The sequence below is a fragment of the Ciconia boyciana genome, chromosome 8 (assembly GCF_034638445.1).
Source record: "Ciconia boyciana chromosome 8, ASM3463844v1, whole genome shotgun sequence".
NCBI lineage: Eukaryota > Metazoa > Chordata > Aves > Ciconiiformes > Ciconiidae > Ciconia > Ciconia boyciana.
The window spans coordinates 60314748-60338289 of record NC_132941.1 but is presented as its reverse complement, the minus strand read 5'-3'; the positions used below and the strand labels follow the sequence as shown (position 1 = coordinate 60338289).

At 36.4% G+C, this 23542-nt stretch overlaps 1 protein-coding gene and 1 non-coding gene across 2 annotated transcripts in view; both read left to right on the top strand.

Moving 5' to 3' along the window:
* Positions 1–23542, top strand: part of EIF3A (eukaryotic translation initiation factor 3 subunit A) — a 36326-nt gene that overhangs the window by 1541 nt on the left and 11243 nt on the right. The window contains exons 2-17 of the mRNA XM_072870517.1: positions 2426–2616; positions 2821–2957; positions 6116–6279; positions 7571–7770; positions 8799–9007; positions 10027–10198; positions 11248–11352; positions 12162–12260; positions 12978–13094; positions 14198–14383; positions 17162–17509; positions 18062–18166; positions 19983–20096; positions 20401–20523; positions 21527–21680; positions 22729–22913. Coding sequence (XP_072726618.1) covers positions 2426–2616; positions 2821–2957; positions 6116–6279; positions 7571–7770; positions 8799–9007; positions 10027–10198; positions 11248–11352; positions 12162–12260; positions 12978–13094; positions 14198–14383; positions 17162–17509; positions 18062–18166; positions 19983–20096; positions 20401–20523; positions 21527–21680; positions 22729–22913 — 2609 coding nt within the window. The remainder of the gene's footprint in view (positions 1–2425; positions 2617–2820; positions 2958–6115; positions 6280–7570; positions 7771–8798; positions 9008–10026; positions 10199–11247; positions 11353–12161; positions 12261–12977; positions 13095–14197; positions 14384–17161; positions 17510–18061; positions 18167–19982; positions 20097–20400; positions 20524–21526; positions 21681–22728; positions 22914–23542) is intronic.
* On the top strand, positions 12638–12770 carry LOC140656249 (small nucleolar RNA SNORA19). Its single transcript, XR_012044034.1, has one exon. It is a non-coding gene; the product is annotated as a small nucleolar RNA SNORA19 (small nucleolar RNA).

Below are 23542 nucleotides of genomic sequence, written 5' to 3'. Positions count from 1 at the left end.
CTGAAGGAGTAGAGTTGAACTGAAGGGAGTGTTCTCTAGACGAAGGCTAGCAATCCTGAGTCTTGGTAGACTGAATGGAAAACATGACAAGCCATGTCAAGTCTTGCAGACTGCAGGGGCTCAATCTCACCATGTCCGAGTATAATAAAGGGTGAGAAGTCATACCTAAGGCAGGTTGTATGTCACAGGAAGCAGTTTAATGTTAAACTGATGTTTCAAATTGGAACATTGAGTGCAGTTTCCAGAGTTTCAGTGTTTGTGTTTCATACGTAATGCTTAAGTGAGCATTTAGAAGCACTTTATGTTTCAGGTTCTCAGTGACCTCAACATACAGAGATGATGTTTAGAAACAAGAAGAGCTTAAATGATTGTAAATATGTACAGATATGTGAGAAAGGCTGTTTTTCCTTACAAATGATAAATGTAGGTCAAAGCCAACCCTTAGCTATTGTTAATATTTGGCGTTGCTTTGTAGTCAAGGGTGTAATGCAACTTTTGGAAGTGTTTTATTGTTGCAGATATTGGGTTTGCTGTCTATTAGAGATGCTGGGTAACGCATGACATTTTGTCACCTTCTGTAATGACATACGTTTTCTTAGATTGAAAATTTAGCTTAATTGGGGATTTTGGGTTAGCAGTAGATGAGTTGTCAATGTGTATCAGCTAGTTCATGTCCTCTCAGAGCTTCAGTTGCTGTTTTGGATACCTTTTAGCATTTGAAGTGGTATAACAGAAAAAAAACAGAAAAAATGTAATTCTGAAAGTTATTCAGGGGCTAAGGCTTTTACATTTTGTCTGTTACAAATCTTTGTTTCCATAACTTACAGTTCCTACTGCAAGGCATGGCCATGTGTGCTGTATTTGACTCTTCAGGTTCACTTTGTGTGTGCTTTACTACGGTGTCTGTTAAATTGGCCTTAATTATTTGACTTACTGGTAAGAACTTGCTTAACCAGAGTTAATTAAAAGTTTCAAAACAATATGAATTAATTTTGTGCTTTGTCCAGTTCGTTATCGACCACTGAGAGTTGTGGTTGGAATGGCCTGGCATTGTTGCAAGATTAAACTTGCCTTTCAAGTTTATTTTCATAAATAAAAAATTGTAAAGCTGAGCAGTAATTGCCTCAAAAACAGCACTGAGAGAGAATAACAGTGTAAATTATGGGATGGAGGATAGCTTTATTAAAATTCCCTGAGTAAAAAAAAATACTGCTGAATACTGTCACATTGTAACCTTAATTATCTTTAAATGTAACAATATGTTTTTTCTATAAAGTAACTCGCTCATCTTACGCAAGCTCATTATTTACATAAACTGAGCCCCAAATATGTGCTGTTGTGGTCTTTAAATTAAAACAGCCCTGCTGCTTTCAAAATACATCTTTTAGCCATGTTTAACTTCGTTTCTAAGATTCTAAAACTTAGAAGCTCTGTCTGATGTCTGAGCATCTTGAGGCAGCCCCCTACTTTAATCCTTTTCTGCCCTTATTTCTTTAGGAATGTAGTGATTTCCAAAGTACTTCATGGAATGTACTGACTCCACCCCTCATCCTTTAAGAATACACACATTTTCTTTTAGCTGTACTCGACTTCTGTTTATCTTTTAAACCTGTTTGCTTCCCATTCTCAATGTTCTTTTGGCTTTTCTGCAATTAAGAGTGCCTTTAAGTGTAGGGCCTGTGTGTATGCTGGTAGCTGGCAGTGCTGCTTTGGTATTTGCTCCTGGATGGTTTGCTGTATTTTGTACTGAGCAGAACGCATGGTATATCATAGATGGGAGTTGCTGTGATGCTGAGAGATCCTGTTAATAACAGCAGCTGCTTAGGGAATGAATAAACCAGCAGCAAGGCTGGTTTAAAAAATGTCTGACCCTTCAATTGGACCGTAGCAGCTTTTAGTATAACTGTTCTATAAACTGAATCTCTAGACTATTCTGAGTTTAAAAAAAAAAAAATTAAAACAACTTTTCTGAGTGAAGTTTCTTCCTTTCTTGGCTTGAGGGCAGGACTTTTTTTTAGGTCAAATTTACTGGATGGTTTGCACCTTGTTGAATATTGGTAGGTGCTGTACTACAAGCCTCGTGGTGTGTATTTGTTGTCCTTCTTGTTGAAATTAGCTTTAAAAATGGTTGTGTATATTTTATTAATATGTATGAAGCGCCCAGTCATGCCTTGGTGGATGGAGAGACATCTGCCATCCTGAAATTTTCATGTTGATGGAGAGGTCTGCATTCATTTGCCAGTTATGTCAGTGAAAAGACTGCCACTGCAGTTGCATCTACCAACATTTTTGATATGGCCAGCTAAATCAAACCATCAATGAACATTGGTTAGAGTTCATTAAATTCTAAAAGTTTACAGTGTTAAGCATAAAAACATGCATCTTCTGATTTGCAAGTCTTTTGCTAATTGGATTTTACTTTCAGAATTCCTTGAGGTCGGCAAAAAGCAGCCTGCCCTTGATGTTCTCTATGATGTTATGAAAAGTAAAAAACACCGAACATGGCAGAAAATCCACGAGCCGATTATGTTGAAGTACCTGGAACTCTGTGTGGATCTCCGCAAGAGTCATCTGGCAAAAGAAGGACTGTACCAGTACAAGAATATTTGCCAGCAGGTATGGCTTTTGAATTTTATTTTTTTTTTTTAATTTGTAGCAAGCATGCTATATGTCAGCTGATATGATCTGAAAGTAACTGATTGGTCTTGAGTTAGAATTAATCTGCCTTTTAGATGTTCCCAGTTTTGTAGCATTTACATTTTAAATATTTGCTGCCTATTGTGGGTGGAAACATCTTCCCATTTTCTGCCTTTGATGTAGGTGAACATCAAATCTTTGGAAGATGTTGTTCGAGCCTATTTAAAATTAGCTGAAGAAAAAACAGAAGCAGCTAAGGAAGAATCCCAGCAGATGGTACTGGACATAGAAGACTTAGATAACATTCAAACTCCAGAAAGGTAGGCGGCCTGTCTTTAAAATGTAGCACTTCACAGCAAAGTATCCTTATTTTCATGAAGGATATTAGCAATTCAGAGAACGGAGATAATAAAGATGGTGGATTTGAAATGGAATACTAGTGGTGCTCTAGAGGTTCTAAAGGTAGGAAGAAAAAATAGGAACAGTATTTTGCATTGAACAAAATCCTAAGTCCAAGTAAAGAAAAGTAAAGAAAGTAAGTAGTAAAGAATAGAAAACGTAGATACAGTAGGAGCGGTTCTGGGAGTCAGGTCACCACTTTCTAGGGTCTACTCAGATCTGCATCTGTACTGGGATTGGAGAGTTTTTTATTGAAAGCTGCTCATTATCAGTTGATGTACAAATGCTATTAATTATATTAGGCCAATTTAATTCCTGTATGTGATAACCTCCAGTCTTTCTGACCACACTGTGCATGTACGAACAAAAGGTAATGTTACTTTATACTTGCTTGGGTAACTGATAATAGAAGGAAGGGCATAAAAAGTAAATTCAGAGTGTTATAATTAATTGTATGGCTAATGAGAATGTAGAAGGAATGGAAAAAAGGTTCTGTAAATATATCTGCTTTAGGTTGTGTATAGGCCTTCACTTAGACCTTGCCTAAGCAAGTAGTGCCAGGTTAGGATGAAGCTACTCTCCAGCTCTGCGAGAAGTCACCATTCTGTTGCAGAATGGTTTGTGGGAGAACATCGTAATCTGCTTCAGGCAAAATGAGGTTAGCTCCGATTGTGTATTTATGTTCTTCAGATGAATCTGTTGATTTAGGGAATGCTCATGTTAACTCTTGATAGTACAGCTATGTATATAATGACATCTGTGGAAGAGGGGTGACAAGGTGGGGGTGAAGAGATGTTTTAAACTATTCCAGCTGAGTTCGGAAGAGGCCATCTGTCCATATCCTTTAAAAAAATAAAAAAGTCTAGGGAATAAATTAAAATTTCTGTAAGTCAAACCAAATTAAAACTTGCAGAAGATATTAAAAGAAATAACAAAAGGATCTTCAGCCATAAGTGGAGAATTCTAGGAAAAATGGTAGTAAAATTCTGAGGAGGTGAGTTGAGATTAGCCATCCTAGGTGTGGTCTGAAGATGAAAGCAATACTTTGCTACTGATTTTTGTAAGAATATTAATTCTGGAATAAAAGAAATAAATAAGTTTTTAGAGCATGGAAATTACCCTGTCTGAGGTGAATGGAAAAGTCAGCTTTCTCTTCATGTTGGGTGACAGCATAATTTCTATCCTGGAGTTTTAAAAATATCAGCAGATATTTTGGGTACTAAAGCTCTGCAGATACCCATCTGAGCAGACTGTGTTTTCTCATCCATATGTAGGACTGAGTAGTGGTCTGATGAGTTGCTGATGTGTTGTTATCTTGATCATAATAACATTCAGGTCTTTAGTATGAGTTTTGAAGGAAGGAATTAGTACATAGAGTTAAAAATAAGGTAAAATTCAGCACAGGCTTGCCAAAGGGTAGATGACATCTGATTACGTTAGTATTTTATTTGGTAATTTAATTTTTTAGATTCAAGAAATGCCAGAGATCTGACCTGGGGAAAAGTAAAGCTGTTGATACCATATCAGAAGGGATTTTTGCAGTTGAATTGAAAGGGAACTAAGACATTGCCCAGTGAGAAACTGATGACATGTAATGACGAAAGGAGATATGAAGCAGGAGTGAAGTTAGTGGGAATTCTTTCAATTAAAATCTTGGCACAGAAACTAAAAAAGTCAAGGTCGTATTTACTGATTATAGAAAATTAGAAGAAATTATTAAAGTAGAGGACATTTTGTCTTGTGTAGGCGACTGTAAGGAATAGAGTTATAGTAGTCCTACTCAGAAAGACATGGAGTAGAAGTGTGGATTTACATGTTAACGGCAAGGCTTTCTGGTAGAAGTTGGGAACTCATGGGTCGCAAAAAATGAAAAGATTACAGACCTGTCTTCAGTAGTTGTTCCAGCATGGCTGTGCCATTCATGTCACTTCCAGTGTTTGAAATAGTCTTTGTTTCAGAAGAATCCCACTAATAGTTAGACATGGAAGATTGACTGCTCTTTTCCTTGTTCTCTTTTATATAACTGAGGACTAGAAAATGTGTCTTTTCAGTCATGCTTCTTTATCTGAAAAACCACAGTTTCTTTAGTGTTTTTTAGGTCCTATTTTCTAGACTCCTCATACTTTTCTGCTGGATCTACTGCTTGATCTGTTGGAGAAAGCACTGGTGAAATGTCATCTTTAATACTGTATGTAGTAGTAGCGCTCAAGGAAATAAATTAGAACTGGAAGCAGTGTAGTAGAAGAGAGTTACAAGACTTGAGAGTTTATATTGCAAGCATAGTTCAAAAAGGGTTTTAAAAATTAAGGCTTAGGGAAGATGATTCTTTGTAAGTTTGTCGTGCCAGGTGGACTGTTTAGCAGAAAGAGATCATGTAGGCCATAGCACTGAATTTGTCTCAGTGTTTTGGGAATCCTTTCCAATCTTGTGTTTCTGTGAATGAAGGAATGCAGTTACGGGCCCTAAGTGCAAGACTATCATACCTTACTTCTGACATCTTTAAGCATCTTTTTCATGTCAGAATTTTTTAATGATTTGATACTTTAATGTAAGTATTCTAGCTTTCGATATCTGCGGACAGTTAAGGCACACATTGCTTCTGTGTCATATGTCAACAAGCAGTGACCTCTCTCTGGCAGCATTGCTGGTGACTAAAAAGGAAGTTTCAGCAAGTAGGAAAGTATCTGAGTAGACAGTGATATTTGAATCTAACAGAGGTACAGTGTGCAGCTCCCTGGTAGAAGAGGGAAGGTGAAAATCCTGGAATTAGTTTCCTTTGGCTTACTCATGTGAAGGATGCAAAAGCTCCTGACGTCTCTTATCTCTGGAGCTTGTACATGTCAGTCATATATGCAGGGACCAAAGTTTGAAACTTAACAGCAAGAAAAGTTATCTACAGCCTTTAAAGGAAAAGGGAGAAATCTGAGGGACCAATTTGAAAATAAGCAATAGACTGTTCAGCAGCAGTTAGCTGTTCAGATTCGTCCAGTCTCATCTTAGGTCTTGATAAGAAAAATTGTTGAGAATTGTGGGGAATGAAACACTTTTTTTTTTCCTTACCCCCCCACCCCGACCACAGTGTTCTTTTGAGTGCTGTAAGTGGAGAAGACACTCAGGATCGTACTGACCGACTGCTTTTGACACCCTGGGTTAAATTTCTATGGGAATCATATAGACAATGTTTGGATCTTCTCCGAAATAATTCTCGAGTGGAACGCCTGTACCATGATATTGCACAGCAAGGTAGGTCGAAAAGATGGAAACTTAAAGTATAATGAGATCTAGGACTTCTATATTACATCCTGTAAAACTAGAAAATTAGTTTATTTCTTATTTGGAAATTGCTTCAGAGTTGGAAAACGTTAATCTCTTATGCATATGTATGTACACACATACTATCCTTAAAATTACAGAGGTTCCTTAAAATTACTGAGGTTTCTGGACACTGATCTTTTCTTGTAACAGAACCTGCAAGGAAAAAGTTATTTTTTCCTGGACATACTGAGAATATGAGAATTACTGGTGCTATGTCTTTATTTTTTCTAACTTACTGATCAAAATTAGTAGTGTTTTCACTTTGTTACCCAGAATGGCAAATGTGTCTTCCATTAATTTATTCTATGTCAGCTAACTTCAAAAATTAGTGTGCACAACAGGGTACTGTAAAATTATGATGCGCTATCAGATGTAACTGGCAAAATATTATGGGGAAGGTAATAGGAAGAAGTCTAATCTGATTCTTTCTGGCATTATTCTGCAAAAATTGAATTTATAAGAATGAATACTTACCTGTTAATCTTTTCTTAAGGGTGAGAGATGAGTGGAAAAATGTTTTCCTTTGTATGTGTAACTTAGGGCTCTGTATTTTTGAAAAAAGAGTCTGTTAGATTTTTAACTCTGTATCCAGATTGTGCAAGTGCATTAGGAAAGATGACCATCAGATGAGTTCTAGGTGCTTTTGTGTAGTTAAGTCTTTGTGCTACAGTGTCAAGGCTTCCTTTTTTGCCTGGTTCTGGTAGAGATACTTCAGAATTTTCAGAGACAGTGGCAAAGCAAAACCAGATTTTTGAGAGGAACTACAGGATCAAAGACAATTTTTTTCTGTGTCATTTCCAGTCATTTGAAAGCTTCATTTAACTTTGCCGTATTTAGATGACTTGAGAATTTTTTCCCACATTTTACAAAGCCAAAACGTGAATTCACGCCATTCACAGAATTTTATTTGCACTTAGTTCAAAATAAAAGCTAGAACCACTGCTTAAATTAGAACATTTTAGAGAGTCAAAGTACTCCCTTTGCTCCTTAAACTTAATTATGTAGAAGCATCTTCATTTTTTTGAGGTCAAGATGGAAGTGCTCTGCATTGTCACTTATTCATTATGCATGGCAGTTAGATTGCATCTTGTTTGATATGTCTTTGGACTGTAAATGAAGATTCTTTAAATGTACTGATTTACATATTTGAATCCCATTTAGAACTACCATGAAGTCACCATTAGTGAGCATTCTTAATTAATACTGTTAATTTTTGCAGCCTTTAAGTTCTGCCTGCAGTACACACGTAAAGCTGAGTTCCGTAAACTCTGTGATAACCTCCGAATGCATTTGGGGCAGATCCAGCGTCATCATAACCAAAGCACAGCAATCAACCTCAACAATCCTGACAGTCAGTCAATGCACTTGGAGACCAGGCTTGTGCAGCTTGACAGTGCTATTAGCATGGAGCTGTGGCAGGTATGCAGCAGGGCTCCTGTAATCACACTGTAGTCTACAGCCTTTCCAGAATCTATTCCACGCAGATCATGTTTCATGGTATATACTCCAAGGTAAAGACAGGATAATAGCTAAAGAATAAAGTTTTAATATCTAGAATGTGGTACTACATGCATATTGGAATACTTAGTCTGATGTTCCTGGGATTGCTGTTTTTGCATAGCATTTTAAACCAAGCTTCTGCGGGTAGAAGTTAATGGTAAAGTGGATGGAGTAATTCTGGGTTGTGAAAATAAGTTATTGATGATGACACCTTCACCTCTGCCATCTTGCATTCTCATGAGCTAGATCACTGGGAAGTGGTTGGTAAATGTTAAAGACTGCTATTAGGCTGGGGCCCCGGCATCGCTGGTTGAATTATGTTGGTGTCTAGTCAGTGAGGGCACTATCAGAGCAAATTTTTCAAAGAGGTGCTTTGCTTTTCCAGCCTTTCTAATGTTAAATTCCTTAAAAGGCCAAGGTCATCGTTTTTTGCTTTTGTGAATTTGGAGAATGTTCTCTGTTGTGTTTTTTCCATTTTAGGTATGTAAGTAATTACATGTAAGGCATTTCCAAGATTATATGTATTTTTAGGGAAACTATACCCATTTTTGATCACAAAAATTATGAAAAATGTTAAAACCAGTAAATAGTAGGATTGGTATAATAGTAAAATAGTAGAATTTTTGTTATTCTGTAGGTGGGTTCCCCCCCCGCCTTGGTTTGTAGCTTGAAAATCTGAAAGAAACCAGTTTTCAAATAATTACGTGAACTAATCGTTAACTACCAAATTCTAAGTAGATAGTTAATGGATTTGCAGCATGTGCAAGTAATTTCTTTATTAGGAAAGAAGTATTTCATTTCATGTAGCTTGCAAAACTGAATATCACAGCTTTCAGTGGTATTAAATGTATTGTAGTCTTACAACTTTTAGTGAATGTATATTTTTTTCCCTTTTTTGGGTGTTGCAAAAAACTTTCTAAAAGTAGTGTGTTTGGGTTTTTTTTTAGGAAGCTTTCAAAGCAGTGGAGGATATTCATGGGCTATTTGCACTGTCAAAGAAACCACCCAAACCACAACTGATGGCAAATTACTATCACAAAGTTTCAACCGTCTTCTGGAAATCGGGAAATGCTCTTTTTCATGCATCCACCCTTCACCGACTTTATCACTTATCAAGAGAAATGCGAAAGAATCTCACACAAGAGGAGATGCAGAGGTGGGGAAAGATATTTAATGTGATCTTAAATTCTATTTTCAGCCCCATAGGTTCAAAAATAAACTAAATTGTACCCCAAAAGAAGCAGCTGACATGTATGGCTATGAGCAGCTCTGCTTAAAGTGGCCAGTACTGATTGCCTCAAAAGAAACCTAGAGCAAGAAGGCTATTTTACAAAGCTACAGTGTAGAGAATGTAAGCATCAGGATCACCTTATTTAAGCTACCTTCTCTGTTACTGACTGGGAAGCTAAGCAAGTTGATAAGTATCTGTGTTTTGCTTTCTTTTTCTCTTCTGAGTGCTGGTACTTACTTTCAAGATTTCATTATAACTAGTATACACTTTTCCTTGATATATAAAAGTCTGTATAGGCAAATGGCTTTTAATTTTTTGGTAACAAGTATGATACTGGCAAAGCTTTTGAGGCATGCAGAATCATTGACTGCATTAACCTCTAAAGTTCATGTTCAGGCCTTTATAGAATCAGAATCTGGTAGGAATAAATACTCTATGGAAATTCTTACATTCCTTTTCATCTGGGTACTAAGGTCAGAATTTAAATGTTTAATGTCATTTGTATCGTTACATCAAAAGGTGCATCTGGCTTGCACAGTAAATTTTAAAAATCAATGTAATCAAAATGACTGGTATGGATTTGCAGCTAAAGTAAGTTTTTAAAGGTGCTGCTTTCTGCTGTTTTCATTATTTTATAGTACTTTGATATTTATAGAGGCGGCTTACATTTCTTTTATCATTGCTGTGTATATATACATATATATATAACACACATATGTAAGTAATGAAAAGATGTTATCAAAATCTTTCCCCTGGTTCCTGAAGAACATTGCATTCTGTACATTATTGTGCAGTCGGTGTCTTTTTCTCTTATTGCTGGTATTTTTACACAGTTTTGCATCATGAATGCTATGCATTCCTACTCTTGAATTGGCATGTATATGAAAAGGAATTAGTTAGTGTTCTCTTGCAGTTCATCTTTTGCGGTTATACTTTGTCAACAGGATGTCTACTCGAGTCCTTTTGGCCACTCTGTCAATTCCTATAACTCCTGAGAGAACTGATATTGCTCGCCTTCTGGATATGGATGGCATCATTGTTGAGAAACAGCGACGTCTGGCAACCCTATTGGGTCTTCAGGCCCCACCTACACGTGGCAGTCTCATTAATGATATGGTAGGTAGTGGTGTTCGGATGAGCAGCTTTTAAACATTGAGTCCTCTTTTTGGACCGTTTTCCTTCTAGAGCACTGTGCTTAGTTATGGGACAGCAGTTTAAAAGTTAAAACAGCTCTATGGCTAATTGTATGACTTACAGTATAGTGTTAAAATTTCAGATGCACAAGAAGGACTGTTTGGACATGGCAGCAATAACGGGAGGCTTGAATACTAGTGTGCACTAGAGGGTCAGCTTCAGTATTGTCTTTCTATGTCACCCAAGCAACAAATGTCATTTTGAAACTCTGAGGGGTCTGAAAAGGGTTGTGAGCTAGAACTTTGGGGGTTTTTGCCCCACTTCAAGGTGTGTATTAACTGAACCAAGTGTTTATTTTTTTGTTTTAAATGTATTTTGGATAAGCACAGGTCAGATATCAAATAGTGGACCGTAAGGACCTAAGTGATTATGAAAACTTCCTTGTGTTTAATTTGAAGGGAGGCTAGATTTATCTTCTTCAGACCTTCCCAGATATTCATAAACAAAGTAGGTATTCAATCATATTTAGGTATTTCCAGAGGATGTTTGAATTTCTTGCAGTCATTTGCATGCGTGCCTAAAACTTACATTCCAGGTTCATTTTACAATTTACGTTTATTCCTTCCTCTGGTACCTCTCCAGTTTGCCTTAAAACCACAGTTTCAAACTTCAGAAGTTTACTCATGAACTGAGATGTGTGGTTTTAGTTTGGATGAGTGCCTACCTCTGTGTAGTAGGACTTGTGTCTTAGAAATGGCTAATAAGTTGAGGGTGGTAGTCTAGTCTAAATATTTGTCTTGTTTATATGGGGTTTTTTGTCTGTTTTTCCATTTTTAAATACAGTTAAGTGGTGTAGCATAGAGTTATTGTCACTGCAATTAAGAATGCTGTAATAAAAAATAAGTAGTCTCCTATATTACAAGGTACATGTGGTGCCTATTTAACTTCTTGAATATAAAATTCTTAAAGTATAACTACTTGTTAATATTGTATTTATTTTGAGATCTTTGGATTTTTTTTGTTGACTGTAGGTAAGGTTCAACGTAGTGCAATATGTTGTTCCAGAAGTGAAAGAACTTTACAATTGGCTTGAAGTAGACTTTCACCCGCTCAAGTTATGCAGCCGTGTCAGCAAGGTGAGTTTAGCAGCTCTGTGTGTATAGTAATTGGTCTTAACTAGTAGTCTGTTTTCTGAATATTGATTTGGGGTAATACCAACTAGCTTTTTCTATTGCCAGAATTTTCAATGGCAGGCTTTATTTGGTCAAATTCCATTACAATGACATGTACGTAACATCTGATATACGTAGTATACCAGATTATTGAAATAGAATGAAAGTTCATTAAGGTCCCTGGGGTGCTATTCAGAGGGCCCCCTGTAAAGGTGCAGAGTTTTTGGAACGTATCAGGAGGTCTTACTGGTGGAGATGATGCTGAGTTAAATTTTGTTTAAAGATGCAGAAATGAGAAAACTGTGTGTGCGCACACATGCATATGCATGCAAGTGGGTTGTGTGGGAAGTGGAAAATATACCAATTACTGTTTCTACTATTAAAATGTAGAGTATTGGGAGGTAAAGTAATGTGAGAGCTATCGATTAGGTTAATGTAAATTCTGCAATTGATGAAGCACATCATGTTCTTTTTCTTTGATAGTGGGAACAAAGATATTTGAGGTGCTAAAAAGAACTTGAAGGTAAATTAGCAGTGTGGTAAATGTTGCCAGTACTGTCAGTCGCCTTCATACAAAAAATGTTAGCTATCCATTATAAATAAAAGTGTTCTGATCAAAAGGTACACTTCAGTAAAATAATGTAGTATCTGGACAGAGGTGCTGTTGTTTCATGAGCTGTAAACCGGCAGTATTTAAGAACCATGCTTCGTACTTTAATGTTGAAGTTTTTAAGGGTTGATGCAGATAGAGTAACTTTTCAGAATTTTGATAGGTTCTGAACTGGGTGAAAGACCAAGCTGAAAAGGAACCTGAACTGCAGCTGTATGTTCCTCACCTGCAAAACAATACCATTCTTCGCCTTCTGCAGCAGGTATGAGTAAAGAAAATGTATGTTCATAAGTATACATAAGTTAGAAAATGGAAGAACATTTGGAAGAACATTAAGTTGGGAACTTCTATGCTGAAGTAAATTTTTCCCGTCAAATAGAAGACCATTATGATTTTGACATACTTGTTTCCAGTATATAACCTGTATCTTCAGGTTTGTACATCATTTTGGTACAGCCGTAGTAGCTATACTTAATAGTGGTTGCATATGGTGGTGTAATCTCTTGCCTAGATTTCCTTCATTACGAATCTATGATGTCTTATTTAAGGTAATTCATCGTTTCTTAAAACTCTTTTTGGAGTAAGGTCTGGGTGGGATATTTTGTATTTGGGTTTTTTTGTGTCTAGGTGTGTTATAAAACGCACATTTCATTGACCTGCTTTCATTACAAGTGACGAGCAGTGTTATTTCTGATGTGCTAAAGAAATAGTTGAAGGCTAATTAGCAGCATAGCTGTATGTAGTTACTGCTGCCAGTCTCCTTCATACAAAGAAGCCATTCAGGAATGGCATTTAATCTTAGGTTAAGTTTGTATACAGTACAGAAATAGAATCCTGAAAGAGTGTTTGTAATTGTATTAATATGTATACATTCATTTATTGACGATTTAGTAAGTTAGCTTTAGAGCCCGTGCAACAACTTTTATTTCTGATCTCTTTTTAATGAGGAAAAATACCTGATGTTTCTGTTCACATACAGGTGGCCCAGATTTATCAAAGCATTGAATTTTCTCGTCTGGCTACCCTGGTTCCTTTTGTTGATGCTTTCCAGCTGGAACGTAATATCGTTGATGCAGCCAGACATTGTGATTTACAAGTAAGTTCTGTAAAAGGACTTCTATGAAATGATGTGTGGATTCATGTGTATTACATTGGATGAAAACTAACTGGTTGACATTGAACTCAAGGAAGACAATAGATTCTGATAGATGGAGATAAACTAGGGTAAACGATGTATGTGACAATATATTAAGAACTGACGATTATTTGCACTCTGGTGTGTATTTTTTATTTAGGTCAACAACCATTAATGTATGTCCAGTAGAAGTAAAAGTTGAAATAAGATTTGTTGAAACTTGCCCTGAGAGCCCCAGTCGTTTAGTCCAGAATAGCCTGAAGCAAGTCTAACAAACAGGGATGCGAATTTCTGACTATGCTGAATTAGTTGTGCAAGACTGAAGAGCTAGCAGTCACTGATGGTGTTTTTTGTCGAACCAAGTGACTGAAGTAAAACACCAATGTTTGAAATGTGCACTGGTGTCTGAGATGTTTCAGCTGCTGTTGAAGATTGCATTGTTGGTAAAGTTGTCTGTATTAAATGAATGACAGCCTGTAATGAAATGTTTAAGCTGGTGATGAGATACAAGTAGTTTTTACTTGAGATTGGTTAGTAATTATCCATTTAGGTTTTTAGTTGAGACTGCTTGGTAATTATCCATTTAGGTTTTTAGTTGAGATTGCTTAGTAATTATCCATTTAGGTTTTTAGATAAAGCTGAGTTAATTCATTTAGGATAACACAGAACTTCAGCTTATATTTTAGATGTGTTGAAATTGTCTGCCTTAAAATCAGGATTCTTGTTTCACATATTGCTAATGTGGAGGAAGAGGCAAGAATGATTTGTCTTGCAGTGCTCATTTCATAGAATCATAGAAAGTTCAGCCTCCTCCAGTGATTTTTTTTTTTTTAAATAAGCCATGACAATGAAACAAAATTTTATTCACAGTGCTATTTTTCTTCTTCTAATTTGGCATTTCTCTTAGTCTAGTCTAGGAAAAAAAAAATACATTTTTTTTTTAGTATTTTCTGCTTAGAGCTTTTGTTGACTCATATTGGTCATAGGCAGAGCGACAGAGAAATTATTTAAAAGTAATAAATAATACAAGCTTTTTTCTTCTTATTACTGTTTTTTTTTCAAAGGTTCGCCTTGATCATACTACTCGGACACTGAGTTTTGGCTCAGATTTGAATTATAGTACTAGAGAAGATGCTCCACTAGGCCCTCAACTACAAAGCATGCCTTCTGAGCAAATTAGAAATCAATTGACTGCTATGTCCTCAGCTCTGGCTAAGGCTCTTGCAGTCATTAAGCCTCCTCACTTACTGGTAAGTCATTTTAAATCTTCTGAAAATGTTGACAAACACACACAGGGTTGTGTGATGTTTATCTGTTGCCCTTATGCAGTCTTTTGTTATTTTTTTGCTTGTCTGATCAACTGCTCATTCCAGTAATCTATTTTCAGTGCAGTGGTAATCAATATTGTTACTGCTGTCCCCTCCCTTCAGAACAAATAATTGATCCTTGAGGTGTTAATACATACAAATGTAGTGTAGCATTAATGTATTTATTAATGACAAAGTATCCTTCTGCATCTGTTACACACTCACCTGTTCTAATAGATCTAAATTTTCTGGTTTAGCAAGACAAGCTTGTTTTGAAGTTGTGAGATCATGCTTGAATATTACACCAAGGAGTTACTTGGTTTACCGTTCCTTGATGTAGGAAAGGCACTGAGCTATCTAATGATTAATTTAACGTGACATTGCAAGGATTTGAGTAGGTAGCAATTGGTGCTTTTGTACACTTGTTTATTTTCAGAAGTGTGTTGCTCTGGTTTTCAGAGCATTGTGGTAACTATCTATGATCTAGTTTGACAGTAATTATGGGCTGCATTTATATACTTGTGGATTAAGGGGAAACGTAAGCTAATAACTCGACACTTCATACCAAAGCTTATATTTTAATGAATGTGTTTTCTCAGATTAGATGTACTTTTTAATTTCATTTTTTTCAGCCTGGTGGTAGTCAGCTGTTTGTGCTTGTGAAGAAGTCATTCTTAAATGCACTCAACTAGGTAGTGTTTGGTCATAACTAAAATCATGTCAAAATGTACACAAGAGGCCTGACTTTAAATTGCCAGCCTTGCATATATCAGGTCTAGGATATACCACAAAATAACTTACCCATAGATGGGCCTACAGAGCTAGGATTTGTTTAAAATTTTGCATGCATTTTTGAAAATCCAAGAGCTTGGTTTCTTTATTCTTCCTGGAGAAACTGCTGTTGTGAAGAAACTGGAATGTAACTTCATAGTGGAATCTAAAAACATGAACAAAAGATCCCACAACTCAAGAACTGACCTGTTCTTGTCACTCCCTGTCCTCCTCACTGGGGCTGTTGGCTTCAAGGTCGGACTCACCGATGAGCTCACGTTTCAGGTTCTCCAGAGCCCTTTGGAGCAAGGTGTAAATCACTCTCGAATTTCCAGCATGCTTTGGTCATGGCAAGCTAAACCTTCACTTCTTTTAAAAGAGCAGTGGTAATTTTTTCTTTTGCTTTATGTTTATGAAAGGTTTCATAGCAAATGCATCAAATAATTTTTCTATATGGAAAAAAGGCTGATAGCAAGATGTCCATGTTAGATTCTTTATCCAGGTTGAAATACTAAGTAATATTCTTAAAATATAAACACACAAAGTAAGACTGTATCATGACACCTAATGCTAGCTTACTTATGTTAGCTTGAACATATATTAACTCTTTTATAGTGTTTAAGATAAAAATATTTCCACGTAGGTTTTCCCCTAAAAAGATTTTTATTAGTGATTGGTATTAGACAGATGGATTGTTAGTTTGAAAGAAAAGACATGCTTTATCTGTACATTCATAGATAGAAATGACAAATAGTCTTATACTTGACATGTTAGTACAATTAGCTGAGTAAGACATAAATGCTAGTAATTATGCTTGTAAAATTGGAGTACAGTATCAAGGTTAATGTTGATCTGTGTGGTTAGAGAAGCTACAGAACAAGTTGATATCCTTTTTTCCTTCGCTATTCAGATCAAAAGTTTTCACTTTTTTCAGGTGCTTAAAAACTTAATTTCTGTCAAATTTGTTATAATTCACAAAATTGTAAAATTCATCTTTTCATTTTTGTGTTTCTGGCACCTCCGTTTAAGTGCTTGCAGATCTGCAACAAAGTAGGGATGTTTCAGTGTTTTTGTTGAATGCCCTAGAAGTGACAGACTACTAAAAATACCTCTGAGCTAGCTCACATTTCAAAAGCAGCGTGACTGAGGGAGCGTAGCAAGCTGATTGGGCTGCAGTGTTTTGCTGCTTGCTGGACTGATTAAAATGGGCAGCTCCCTGAGCTGGCACAGTTTATACCTCTTCATGTGTACAGCATGAATATCCATGAAGAATTGTATAGGTACTCTGGAGGAGAATGGTGGGGGGTGAAAAGGCTGCTTAAAGAATAGTCTGTATGCTAGTGTCTAGAAGTCTAGTGCTTTTTATAATTTAATTAAAATGGTTTTATAGGCAATGTTTATACCTAAATTGTTGACTTGTCAGTTTTTTATCATCTCACAGATAGTGCTTTGTGTCAATTAGGATATTTTTCTCTTATGTTAGTGTGTTTGGAAAAAAAAAAACTTTAAAAACAAGGGAGCTTTGGTGAAGTACAGTACATGTGGTGGTATACTTGCTAACACATGCTGAGACAAACAAGATTGACACTCCGCCCCCCCCCCAACCCTCCCCCCCCCCCCCCGTTAGGGTCTTACATATCACTAACATACAGGTGTGCAATATTTTTGGACAGAAAGAAGTGTGAAAATATCATATCTAATATGTGTTGCAGAATATTGTCTGATACAGACAACTTTTTCCATTTGCACGTGGTTCTAGTCAGTGAATACTAACTTGTTATGCCACTTGGATGAGTGATTAGATTTGTCATTACAGTTGTATTTCCATGCAGTTGGCAAGTTTAGAGAATAAAACTAACCTTGAGTTTTCTTTTGAGAAGCATTTACTATGCTTTCTGCCTTTTTAGAGAAGGTACTTACATCATTGTCTTATCCTTAATTTAAATTCAGCAAGAGAAGGAAGAACAACATCAGCTGGCTGTCACTGCCTTCCTAAAAAATTCAAGGAAGGAGCATCAGCGTATTCTTGCACGTCGTCAAACTATAGAGGAGAGAAAAGAGCGCCTTGAAAGTTTAAACATTCAGCGTGAAAAAGAAGAACTGGAACAACGTGAAGCAGAATTACAAAAAGTCCGGAAAGCTGAAGAAGAGAGACTGCGCCAGGAGGCGAAGGAAAGAGAGAAGGAGCGTATCCTGCAAGAGCATGAACAAATCAAGAAGAAGACTGTTCGTGAGCGCTTGGAGCAGATTAAGAAGACTGAACTGGGAGCCAAAGCATTTAAAGATATTGATATTGAGGTAGACAATTTATTATTGAAGTTTTGAGTTATGTTTTATGGTTTTGGTGTTAGATTGCTAGGCTGCCTGAATTTCATGTTCTTTACTAGTTTTATACTGTAACTGGTCTTATAAACAGTCTCTCTTAAAAATGAGACAGGCAGTTTGACACTGAAACATTTAATTTGCTCAACAGTGTAAGTAAACCTTAATACTGAGTTTGGATAGGACCTTTTTTACCTAGAGGAATTAAGTCCAGCTGTTTTGGTTTTTTTCCCCCCCCTTGTTGTTAAACAATATCTGAAATGCAGAATAAACCTCCAGATCCCATTTTATGGTACTTGGACTGTGTCGCAATTAAAAATCAAGCTACAAATCCTCTAGAGAGCTTGAAAAATAAAGTACAAGTTATCCAGAAGAGAGGAAAAGAAACCGAGAATGTTTCTGAAGTAAATTAATTTAAAAGTAAAGGGGAAAACTGCAGAGAAGCTTAAATAAATAAGCAAACAAACCGTATTTCTGACAGAAAAAATGTTTGCTTTATTTTGTATTGATAACTTTACTTGGTTGTAGGATCTTGAAGAATTGGATCCTGACTTCATTATGGCTAAACAAGTTGAACAGCTTGAAAAAGAAAAGAAGGAACTCCAGGAACGTCTGAAGAATCAGGAGAAAAAGGTACAAAGTAGGAAGGGACAAAAACATAGACAAAACCACGTCTGTACAACACTTTAGTTACTGATTGTGAACTCCTGTATTGATACATATGTGTATATATATATACACACTCACTCTTATATAATATTGATGTTGAAAATGTTACTGTATGAAACTGAAAAAAGGTAAATGTGTTAAAAACCAACTGAGTTTCTAGTATCAGTGCACAAATCTGTTCTATTAGTAGAGTTGATTTGAAGAAGGACCCTTAAGCTATATGTGAAATGAGTCTTAGTTGGGGAGACTTGTAGTTGGAAAATCTTCAGGGAAGATTAAATGTTCACAGAAGGTGAGGCCATTACAGAGAAGCTACATTTATTTAGTTGTATTAGTCCTCAGTGAAACAGAGGAAATTCCACTGCTAGAGCCCTTCTAGATGGCAGAAGAGTAACTGCCTGAAACTTGGGTGAGTATAAAAGTGTGAGGAACATGTTGTCATAGTAAATAGAAATGTATAGCCTGGGCAAAATGAAAGTCAGCCAGGACTTCCCACAGTATTCAAGAATGAAACAGAGGTTATATGATACAGTAGGTAATTCAAGTCACTTAAAACTGGCTTGATACTAGAAAGATGCAAGTTACTTAAAAAGGTTCCAACGAGGATCTTTAATGCTGTGGGCCTGTAAGTCGGAGCAAAATAGTAGAAAATTTAGCAGTAGAATTAGTCACCACCTGGGTAAATATGACCTACCCAGAAGGGTCAGCACAGCTTCTATGAAAGAATTGTAAGCCAGGGCTTCCTCTTGGAGTTCTCTGAAGCTGTCAAAACAAACATATGAGTAAGGGTGATCTGGTTGGTGTAACTAAGTTGGATTTTCCAGAAAGCTTTTTACAAAGTTCTTCACCAAAGAAAACTTATCAGGTGTGGAATAAAAGGAAGAGTCTTTGAATGATGTTTAGTTTAGATAGATATACTTTATGTAGGGAAAGTGGGGAAAAAAAATATCCCCCAATCTTTAGCTTTACATATTAAATGATGGGCTCCAAACTTAAAGTTCTTAGTCAGCAATGAGAACTTGGTGGTTCTGCATCTCAAGCACTGTGTGCAGTTCTAGTCTTTTTATCTCAAAAAGGATGTGGTTGAACTGGAAGTTTGAGAGGAGGCCAGCAAGAATTATCAGTGATGTGGATTGGCTTCCGTGTAAGAAATGTCTATGTAAATTAGTACCCCTACATCTGAAAGACTTCTGAAGAGAGGATGCGGTAGCAGTCTATACGACTGTACCTGTTGTAACAGCTAATGATGGGAAGCAGTTGTTCTTGCACTGACTGCAAGGGTTAGTGAACTAGGAAGCATCAAATGAAGTTAGTAGGAGCCATGTTCAGAACTATTTGTAGGGAGAAGGTGGGTCTTCATGCGCTGAGCCATAGACACACAGGAGTTCTTTCCAAAGTATGTTGCTGTATATGAAAAGCTTCTTTGAGTTCAAAAGGAGAAGAGAAATCCACCAATGCCTTCTAAATACAAAAAAACTTCGATACAGGAAATCCCGGGAGCTGAAAATTGATGAAGCTGAGAGAGTACTGTATATATGCCTGCCTCTATTCTTGCATCTTTGCCTAGGAGTGCACTTAGTTGCCAGTGGTAGAGGTAGGTTCTTGGTTAGGTAGACCTTTGATGTGGTCCAACATGGTTGCTCTTATGTAACAATAATATATCAGGTATATTGGAGACGCCTTCAGATATTGGGGTTTTCTTTGGGGGATGCTGAAGATTGAGTCTTCCAGATTTGGTATTTGCATTATGACATGCTAAAGGTATGTTATCTGTATTTAGATTGACTATTTTGAAAGAGCGAAGCGCTTGGAAGAAATTCCTTTAATAAAGACTGCATATGAAGAACAAAGAGTGCATGATATGGAGCTGTGGGAGCAACAGGAAGAAGAAAGGGTAAGAATTTTTTGTTCAGGTGATAAAATCCATTAGCAATGAATGAAAAATAGTGGTTTCGCACTGTCTTTTTTTTCCCAGCTCCATTCGAGGGAAGAAGAGAAAAAGTTGGTATTGAATGAAATGTTAACTTTGCAATTTCATTATGCTAGTGGACAGCAGTTTCTTCCAGCTTGGATCTGAAAGAGGAAAAGATAATTTCGAGGAAAAGTTAATTTCTCTTTCTTGTGGCTGAAGTAGATTGGATACAAATATATAGTAAGATTTTTACTTTGTAATACTCTTTATATTATCCGTTTTTTAGATCACCACTTTGCAGTTGGAGCGTGAGAAAGCCCTTGAGCACAAGAACAGACTCTCAAGGATGTTGGAGGATAGAGATTTATTTGAAGCCAGGCTCAAAGCGTCACGACGAACAGTTTACGAGGTACATGAGAGATGGTATTATAATAAAACATTCCCCTAAAATGAGGAACTAAACTCGTGACCCAGTGATTCTTCATGAAAACTAGAAACAAATTAGTATCTATAATGGCTCAGAATTATGGAATTGTTTATTTTCTGCTTTGACTAAAAAAAAAAACCAACAAAAAAACAAAACCAAAAAAACAACTTGCATCCATTCTTAGGTATTATTGCTTACAATTTTTGACAAGTGTGGAATAGTTTATATGGAAAATAGTTATGTAAAAGGTAGTTAAATTATTTATTTCAATACAGCTATTCGTAGGAGATCATTGGGTAGCATATGAGCAGCCAGTGCTATCTGTACATGTACTTGGACTGACTGTGGTGATGGGATAATACTGACAATAATATTGAAGCCGAGAAATAGATAGAAATAAGTGTCAATTGCTTTTTTTAATCCTTTTGTTTGAATCTGGAAATTATTTTGATAGTCCAAGTATTTAGTACTTCAAGTTATGTTTTATGTTTGCAAAATTTAATAACAAATTAGACCACGAGAGCAGGGAAAGAACTGTGCCTTTGTTCCTTGCTCTCCATTTTTAAAATTCTACATTTGCTGAGGCTGTTTGTAGCTTTGATTATTTGTCTACGTTGCAGTAAGTACTGGTTTAAAAAAGGGGGGGAGAAAAAGATGTATTTTAACATGTTAAGTAACTGCATATGATTCTTTGCAACATTATAGATAATTTTAGGTAATGTATTTACTTTCCTGAAAAAGCAGTTGAGGGACTAAAATTGTGCATGCTGATTGTCTTTCTTCTAAGTAGGAGTATATTCCCTTATGTGAAATTTATTGCAGAAAAGGTTGAAATGGCAAACAGGTAGTTGTTTTTCAGTGGAGCAAAGTTAATATGTTGCAGTTGGTTTGTGTTTCTGTGCAGCTTTATTTAGCAATTTGTGTAACTGTCTAGCTCTTAAACATTACAGTTGTGGTGGTTTCATGTGTATTGTTTGTATTTCAGGATAAACTCAAGCAGTTCCAGGAACGGTTAGCGGAAGAGAGGCGTAATCGTTTGGAGGAACGCAAGAAACAACGCAAAGAAGAGAGACGCATTACTTATTATAGAGAGAAGGAGGAAGAGGAGCAAAGATTACGAGAAGAACAGCTGCTTAAAGGTATAATTGAGAACATGATTATTTTATCTTTTGCATCCTTGACCCATTCCAGATGTGTACGCAGCTAAATTCTGGTTTCCCTTTTTCACTATATTGGAGGAAGTCTCTTCATGTTCAGTCAGCGGTGAAGGCTGTGTTCATTGCTGTTAGATACCGTACCTTTACTTATTACCTAATGCACCTTCTGAATGCTTATGCGTGCAGTGTAGAGATGAAGGTAAAGCTTTATAGGAGGAAGGGAAAATGAAAGCAAATGAGTGCTTCCTGCCCTCCCCTTCTCCCAGACATGAATAGAGGAGGAGATAAAGTAAGGGAGGCGAATGAGAAATTGAGTCTTTGATTTTAGTCGTTTAGTTTGAGTTCTGGCCACTTGTTTGTGCACATTCTTAAAGAGAATAGAAAGGGAACATTGGTGTCAGATCAAGAACTAAAATGATAAGTGACTGGCACACCTTTCTTTGTGAATTGCTTTGTCTGGTAGCCCATTTCAAGGCTTTAAAAGAGAAGAGGTGATAGGCATCCTGTAAGGTAAATTTCTTTCCTACTCGTCACTTGGCAGATGAAGATTTTATGTGTCAGAGTTCATAATCATGCAATATTTAAAAATCAAACCCAACAAAACCCAAGCAGTCCTGAATATCAAATTTCTGACACTGCTAGCTGATATTTTTGTTTGACCATTTCTAAGGAAGGGATCCTCTACGATGCTTGAGGTAGTTACTGATATTTTAGCTGGCACATTTGTGGTCTGTACATTGAATAAACGTGCAGGTACATTTTCTTTCCTTCCTCGCTAGCAGCTGTTGTTCAGGATGTCAGGTTAATGAATGTATCAAGGTTTTCTTTCCTATTGCTTTGGAGTTAGGATACTTCCAGAAAACAGATTCTATGGTTAAACACATCCTGTGAAATGCTTACTTACCTTTTTTTTTTTTTTTTTTTTCCTTCAGTCAAAAGGGAGAGATTGTATTTTGTAACCCTTCTGTGGATACAGCAAAGTAACGGAATTTATTGTGGTAATACCTTCTATTTATTTTCCTAATTGCAGAGCGTGAGGAAAAGGAACGCATTGAGCGTGAGAAACGTGAGCAGGAACAGCGTGAATACCAGGAACGTGTCAAAAAGCTAGAAGAACTGGAGAAGAAAAAACGTCAAAGAGAAATGGAGATAGAAGAAAGAGAGCGTCGTCGAGAAGAAGAAAGGAGAGGTCTGGATGACCCATTTTCAAGAAAGGTAGGCAAATACTTGCAGGTTTGTTTTCTTTTGGACTGCTCCTTCTTCTGTAGATTATTTGAAAGAAGATGGTAGCATTGTAAAATCATAGGCTAAAATTTTTTTTTGTAAGTTGTAGCAGAAGTGGCTAATTTAATAGTTAAGTGATTGTCACTTAGTTTCAGCTTGGTATCAGGGATCTGGAGTCTGTAGTTTACTAACAAAGTGAAAGAAAGACTACTAAGATCTCCAAGCTGTTTAAAAACTAAACAAATAAAGACTAAAATAAATATTGAATAAAATTTTCTTTAACGCAAAAGAGGAAAGCTATATTGGAAGCATGTGACTCATGCCAAAGCCAGGAATTAGAGTAGATACTGAAGGAAAATTCCAGACTAAACATAAAAGCATAGTTTTATATTTTACAAGAAATATGCCATAACATAAAACATAAAAACAAGAGGTGTGTGCAACTTTCCATTTACAAATATAAGTATTGGGGAAACTCATTATCCCAATCTAACAGGAAATAAAGCGAAAGTTATTTGCAAATAAATGTTTAATGATTTAACAAAATGTAAATGAGTACCACGAACATTCTATGCTCCCACTTTTTCAGAGCTTATCAATAAGAGAACTAGTTTTAAATT